Genomic DNA, 8,025 nt, shown 5'->3' with positions numbered 1-8,025 from the left:
GTTTTTGAGCAGTCTTTTTATATACCTTGTTCAGTTTTTACAATTTATTATTTTTTAAAGATTTTATTGGGGAAGGGGAACAGTGTGTATTTCCAGGACTTTATTGCGGAAAAAAGTGTGTTTCTCCCAGAACCCATCAGTTCCAAGTCAAGTTGTTGTGCTTCATTCTTAGTTGTGGAGGGCGCAGCTCAGCTCCAAGTCCAGTCGCAGTTTTCAATCTAGTTGGGGGGGGGGGCACAGCCCACCATCCCATGTGGGAGTCCAAGCAGCAGCCTTGTTGTTAAGAGCACACGCTCTAACCAACTGAGCCATCCGGCTGCCTTTCTGGCAGCTCAGCTCAAGTTGTTGTCTTCAATCTAGTTGCTGAGGGCACAGGTCACTGGCCCATGTGGTAATCAAACTGGCAACCCTGTTGCTCAGAGCTCGCGAGGCTCTAACCAACTGGGCCACCCCGCTACCCCAGGCTCTACAATTTGATTGAAGTCTATATTTGAAATCTCTTTGTATTTGCCGAACTTGCTATTTTTTAATTCAATGTATTAAAATATGACATGTGATCAAAATATACAGTGTCCATTTAAATAAACATTATCGGAGCACGATATAGCGGAAGTGTTTTCTCTTCCGACCTTTTTGGTCTTGGTGGCAGAAGCGCAATGATGAAGGACATGTCATCGTTCGGAAAGCGTCGCAATAAGACGCACACGTTATGCTGCCACTGTGGCTCTAAGGCCTACCACCTTCAGAAGTCTACCTGTGGCAAGTGTGGCTACCCTGCCAAGCGGAAGAGAAAGTATAACTGGAGTGCTAAGGCTAAAAGACGAAATACCACTGGGACTGGTGGAATGAGGCACCTAAAAATTGTATACCGCAGATTCAGGCATGGATCCCGTGAGGGAACGACACCTAAACCCAGGAGGGCAGCTGTTGCCGCATCCAGTTCCTCTTACGGATTTCAACAATTAGTTGCACAATAAATGTTTTGATTTAAAAAGAAAAGTATCACAGTAGAAGACACATTGCCATTAATCCCCTGCAAAATACTTCCCCTCACTTCAAACACACGTATCCCATCGCTCTTGCCACTTTCTAAAGCAGTTCTGGAAGTCCTCTTTCGTGAGTGTCTTTAGTTGCGCTGTCATGGCTGCCTTGATGTCCTGAATTGATTCAAAACGTTTACCTTTCATGGTCATTTTGACTTTGGAGAAGAGCCAGAAGTCACACGGTGCCAGATCCGGTGAATAAGGTGGATAAGGACACACTGTAATGTTTTTATTTGACAGAAATTGCCATATACTATGTGATGTGTGACACGGAACATTGTCATGATGGAGGACGATTTACGGCACACTTTAAAACACACCTTCTCTCAACCATAGCTCACACCTGACTGACTGCACCGAACAAGTTGAAACTTGTCACACACTGTTACTAAGGTTCAACGTGCCACCTCCTATGTTGAAAATCCCTGCCTTTCTGTTGGATGGCACTCAGTAGCAGCATTCATCGTATTTTGTGATCATACCTTGTATGTCTAACTTCTGTCCCTGTGCATGAAATCTGTCCAACCTGTGTGGAATCTAAAGTTTAAATCCACATAATTCTTACTCCGAGAACTAAATTCTAGTAGGACAGAGAGAAATAAGTTACACTTATTTGACAAATATTTATGGAGCTCCCTAATATCAGGCATGATGGTAGGTGTTAGTGATGCAGAGATGAATTGGACAAGTTTCTGGCCCTCAAGGACTCAAGTGTGTTGCGCACTGTCAGTGTGGACTGACAATAAGACTCATTCTCTGAACTTAACCAGGAGACCCCTAGGAGATGTCTATAATTTTTACTTAGATCAGGGAAGGTGTGGTTTTCTAAGACATCTTCACAAAAAGGTAGGCCTAAGAATTCTCTTCATATCCTCTCTTATAAACAATTACTTGATTAATTGGTGGGAGGGGGTAGGAGTCAACGAAAGGATATTCTAGTTAGTGAGACATTAAAACACTTATCCAAGTCACCACATCTAATCTTACCCAACACTGCCCCAAGTTTCAGGCACAAAGGTGATCAGACCAATTCTATGATGCTAGCCTGTGCCCTGGATGGAGATTTCCAAGTGGAGCAAGATGCTGCTGCTTCCAGAAGAAAGGGGCGTAGGGTGGGTGGGAAAGGCAGAACCATACAATTAGTTTTCATGATAGAGATCCTGAACAAGAAGCCAGAGGTGCTTACTATAATTTTAGTTTAACTGGAAACACACCCTGCATGTTAGATAGAACTGAAATTGTTGCTTTCATCTGAACTCGAGGAGAATTAGAGAGTACGGGTTTAATTATGCTGCCCGCCCCCACACTAAACAATATGCACCTATTAAGCTCTTCCAGAGTTAACTAGGTCTATGAGACAATATAATGCAGCCCAATGAATGTGGCAGAACAGGCCACTACACATTTTGTGTCTGCTACTGTGGTCTGAACGTGTTGGTAGGAGTTCTGCTCTATTTCCTGCCGTTCAAATTTTTTTGAAACCTCACTGTCATAAAATGACTGGGACTTTTATATCCTGAGTAGGTCAGCCAGAACACTCAGATCTGGAGCTTCACTCAAAAAGAAGACTCTCATTGGGTTATAAGGAATTGATGGCTCCTAGTGGCAGTTCACAAATAGTCTCCTGTGATTCTGAAAGGAAACCTAATAGATGTTTTTTATTTAAAAAAAAAAAGTTGGTGTTTAACTTAACAAGCCCCGCATTTTCCCACACATTCCTTAAATAATCTTCTAATACACTGCTTGAACTTAACTCTCAAATAATTCTAAACACATCAGCTGTGGCTGCTTGGAGTTCTGCAGAATGGACAGTGTTGGGGGGAAGATGACCATAGGATCTTCATTTTACCGTAAGCCAGAAATTCCATGTTAGCACTGAAATAATATCATATTAAACGCGTGTGTTGTGTTATGTTGAGTTTTCTCTGGTTACAAGTGACCAAAAACAAAGACAGCTTCAGCAAAAAACCAAGGGGCGGGACCCCTGGGGGAGCATACTGGAGCAGTTCCTGGAATGCAGGGGAAAGTGGGCACCAGTCAGCAGAAGGCAGGACCAGAACATCTCCTTGGACCTCAGTGAGCACAAACACATTCCGAGATTTTCTCCTTAGAGTGCTTGCTACCTCCCACTCTTCGAGGTCAAAATGGCCACTTCTGGGGAGAGAGATGATGAGTGTCCCCTCTTTGCGGGGGGTTCAGCTCTGGAGCAGCCAGTCATGCTGATAGGGCAGAACCACACCACAGAAATAAGACCTAGAAGAATGCACTCATCTGGGAGAGTGGGGAGTTCTTAGAGGGAAGGAGGGTGGTCCATTGCCTACCACACACATGTGAATACGACAACCACATGTGACAATTAAAGGTAAGTTTTGTTTATTTCCCATAGTAGGGTGATGAACAGATTAAATTATGTATTCTTCCCTAATATTCTATTTTCAAGACTTTTTCAAAAACTAATTAAGGCCTAGTGCTGTGATATGAGTCACAGGTGTGACCAATGAAAAATATAGGATGAGTCTGGCATCTTGATATGTAATGGGACATAGGTGAGAGGCAAACAACTTGCAATTCCTATGAACAGACTATCTCTTACTTAATTAGTTTTTAAAATAGAGTTAAAATTTTTATTAAAAGTTCCAAAAATGTATCATTATTGCTGTGCTATGGATGTTAATTGGCTTCTAGTCTTGAATGTGTGTATGTGTGCATGTATATAAACATACCACATATATTTATATATTTCGATATCAGTCTTTCGTCACATCCAAAAAGTATGCTATCAGCAGTCTTTCTAAATATATAGATGGAAAACCATAATTAACAATGCCTACATTACATACATGTAAATATAGCTGTCAGAGTCACTATGTTGGTACCCTGTCCTTGTGTGAAGTCCCACTTCCTTGTCTCACAAACATCCTAAGTCTATTGCTCATGGCTATACGATATATTGGACATTATACACCTAACACAAGTTCTGGGATGGGAAAACTGTGGAAATGCTTGCCTAGAAATTCAGAGAACCCAGCTTGAATGCCGCGGTGACCCCAGATGCAAACACTTCATTACTAGGAAGGGGATTATGTCAGCCCTCTCCAGCCTCAGTGTCTGCTGCTGTCAGAGACAAAGAGATGCAGGCCAAACATGCACAGATTAGCTTCCTGCCTGCTTAATAAATTAGCTTCATTTCTGGAGAAGCATATAAATAAATGCTTCTTGCTCTTCCAGAACTTGGTATGTGTATGGGAAGACTGGAAATTCTCACTCCAGACTGCAACCAACATTTGCATTTCATATGAATAAGTGAACACCGTCATCTCTTGACTATTTATGACCTTATCATGCCATCAGCTGGGTGTTTTTTTTAAACAGTTGTTTTTAAAATAAACTCTTGGGGGATATTTTCCTTCTTCCCATTATTTAGGAATAGATAAGATGCCTATTTTACTCCCTCTGTCAACCTCAGCCCACAGACTGTAAAAACACATTAGTCACTCAATTTACACCTCTGAAGGGAAACACCAAACAGAAAAAAAAATCTAACAAAGCAAACTCCACGGTTCTTAGATCATCAGATTTTTCCAAACAAGGTTTATGAGTTTGCATGTCAACTGCCAGACTGAAATCCTAGAAACCTGGGGTAATAAAGGAAAAGAAAGAGACCTGTGCTCTCGTTGGATCTGCAGCATTCATGGACAGCCCAGAGGCGGAGCCTCTAGTTCTGCACGGAACACTCCCAGGTTCCCCAAGGAAGCAGCTAGTTTCTCCTGCAGGCCTTATTTCTGCCCCTTGTTCTTGCAATATCTTCCAGGAGGGCATACAAAGAAATTATGGTTTGCAGTCAAGCAGGCCTAGATTCCAGTTTCCCCTCAGACCCCTGGCTGCGAGGCCTTGACTGGGTTAGGTCCTTATTTGCTTCTTCCTTAAACTGGAAACCACAATATCTGGCCCCGGGACTGTGGTGGGATGGCCAGCTGCACAGTGGCGTTGGGAGGGAACTCTCTAAGTGGTGGTGGCTGGTAGTGATGGCCCTGTGCTCTGCTCCCCAGACACCTTCAAACCTCTGAGGATCCTGGTACCACAGGATCAGAAATTTACCAGCAGTTTCCCTCCTTCCACACAATTCTGAGACTTCCTTTATTTTTTAAAGAAGATAGTGGGGTGGGGGGGGGCATCCTACTCTGGCCTTTCCTCATCTGTGTTGTGGCACAGAGAAATGCCTTGAAATGGGTTCTGGGCCCAGAAGTATTGAGACATCTGCCCTCAGGGAGGCTGAGGGCCAGACGCTTCAGGAATCCAGGAGCTTGTTTTCATCTAAGGAGCAGCACCATCTTTTCACCCCAGTGTGCTGTACAAATATTTTTAAGTCAAATGTTGGTGGGATTGCAGGTATTTAGGGAACCTTATGTACAGCTTTTAGCCTAGTGTAGGCAGTCTAGAGAGCAGAAGAGAGTACTGAGACACCGTGAATGTCTATAAAACCCGCAGCCCAACAGCTCCCTCCCAGGTCCATCCACGGGCACGTACAAGGGTGTTCACCTGGTGTGGTATGTGGAAGCAGGGGCTGGTGCCCATCACTAGGGGTGGGTGCTAGACCTGGGAGATGCCCACCGTGAAGTCCTGTGTAACAGACTGGATGTAACATACAACATGGTGAGTCTCAAAAACCATGCTGAGGGAATAAAGGAAGAAACAGAATGAGATCTACAACATGATATCACTTATACCAACTAAAAATGCAGGGATATAAAATAACTATATTTTTTACAGTAACACAGAAAATAACATACATTAAACAGTCAAAATGGTTGCCTATGGCAGTTAGAGATAGTATTGGGGAATGAAGATAAAAAGGAATGGATAAAACCCTCAACAAAACGAAAAGACATCCTACTGAACGGGAGAAGATATTTGCAAATCATACATACAATACGGGATTAGTATCCAAAAAATATAAAGAATTCATGCAATTCAACAACATAAAAACAAACAACCCAATTAAAAAATGGGCTGAGGATCTGAACAGATATTTTTCCAAAGAAGACATACAGATGGCCAATGGCCAATAGACATATGAAAAGATTGTTCAGCATCACTAGTCTTCAGGGAAATGCAACTCAAAACCAAAATGAAATCTCACCTCACAGCTGTTAGAATGACTATTATCAAAAAGACAAGAAATAAGTGTTGGTGAGGATGTGGAGAAAAGGAAATCCTTAAATGTCATCAGTGGAAATGTAAACTGGTTAAGCCACTATGGAAAACAGTATATTCCTCAAAAAATTAAGAACAGAACTATCATATGACCCAGCAATTCCTCTTGTTGGTATTTACCCAAAGAATACAAAAACACTAACTCAGATATATGCGCCCTTATGTCAATTGCAGCATTATGTACAATAGCCAAGCTACGGGAATAACCTAACTGCTCATCAATGGAAAAATGGACACACACACACACACACACACACACACACACACACACACAATGGAATACTATTCAGCCATAACAAGAAGGAAACCTTGCCATTTGCAACAACATGGATGGACCTTGAGGGTATTATGCTAAGGGAAATAAGTCAGATGGAGAAAGACAAATACTGTATGATATCTCTTATATGTGGAATCTAAAAAACAAAACCAACTCACAAATCCTGGCGTGTTACCAGAGGGGAGGAGGATTGGGGAGAGGGCTAAATGGGTAAAGAGGATCAATGGTAATGGTGATTGATGGTAACGACTTATAATGGTGATCACTATGTCAGGTACACAAACATGAATTTTAATGTTGCACACCTGAAAAATATACAACATTTTATACCAGTTTTGCCACAATAAAAGAAAAAAAGGAATGGATGGATGGATGTATGAATGAATGAATATGCTGGGGCCCTGTGAGGAATTGGGGATATGATTGACTGTATTCCTAAATAAAAAAATATCATTTTCCGTGTGTGACTTTTAAAAGATTGGGAACCAACTGTTCTAGGCAATGCAAATATTTCCTTGGAAGCCACCAAAAGTAGCAATTAATAGCAATTCAACAAAAGTTAACTGTCAAATTGGGAGAGAAAAAAAAGCGTATTCAAGATGTTTTTCCCATAATAATTATAGAAGAATGATTTGTAAAGAGAAGCCATTACTTTGAATTAAGATAGTAAACTCACTAGGTACATTACATGAATAATGATAAAGAAATGCCTTCTCTGATGAAGAAAGATGATCATTAGGTGATCTAGGAAGTCTAAACTTGCAGGACTCACACCATAAGAGAATGGTAGGGAGTAGTGGGGAGGGTTCTTTCCCCTTAATCAGTAACAGTATTTTGCTGGCCTTACCCCTGCCAGCAGTGAGAGTCACGTTAGAGAGACACTCTGATCTCCATCCCTCTACCCTTGCCTGGTCAGAAATATCTGAGAACTGTGCCTGTAATCATTATTTCAAAATCAATTTGATTGTATTTGAAGGTAATTCTTCAGCTGGGCACTAGGAAAGGGAGAGAATGCTATTTTGGCTGAACCTTGAGTGATTGGTAGGATTTGGACATATGCTGATAAGTGGATAGGATATTCCAGGTGTAGGGAACAGCATGATTAATAAATAGCATGGAGACAGGAATGTACAGGGCAAACACAGGAAGCTGTCTAGAGATGAAGACACTGTACTCTATGCAGCTGTGACGTCTGGCAGGCTGGGCTCCGACCCTCCCAGCTGTAGTTGATTCAGTGCTGGGACATTTCAAGCGCTTTCTTACACCGAGTGGGCCTGGAGCCAGTGGCTTCTCATTTAAATCTTATAGATTAAACAATATATAGCCAATTACAGCCGAGTGTGGTTTTCATTTTCGCTTGATAATTCCTAACTTCCCTTTGGCAGTGTTGCCAATTTCTAGGTGAGGGTGTCCATCTCTGCTAGATTCTTGTTGTTTGTTCCTTTGTATTTCTTTTCAATGACAGACGTCTGATGTATTCCAAACCTTGAG

The 8,025-nt window shown here is 41.9% G+C and overlaps 1 protein-coding gene across 1 annotated transcript; it reads left to right on the top strand.

The window, feature by feature from the left end:
* Positions 1 to 656: 656 nt before the first annotated feature.
* Positions 657 to 977, top strand: LOC308499493 (large ribosomal subunit protein eL37-like; the record flags this gene model as incomplete). The annotated part of the gene is made up of 1 exon (XM_081052995.1): positions 657 to 977. The coding sequence occupies one exon, from the start codon at positions 657 to 659 to the stop codon at positions 975 to 977; it is 321 nt and encodes a 106-aa protein (XP_080909121.1).
* Positions 978 to 8,025: the final 7,048 nt, after the last annotated feature.

The sequence above is a fragment of the Rhinolophus hipposideros genome (genome assembly GCF_964194185.1).
Source record: "Rhinolophus hipposideros genome assembly, chromosome: 7".
Classification (NCBI taxonomy): domain Eukaryota; kingdom Metazoa; phylum Chordata; class Mammalia; order Chiroptera; family Rhinolophidae; genus Rhinolophus; species Rhinolophus hipposideros.
This window is presented reverse-complemented; position numbering and strand designations above follow the sequence as displayed.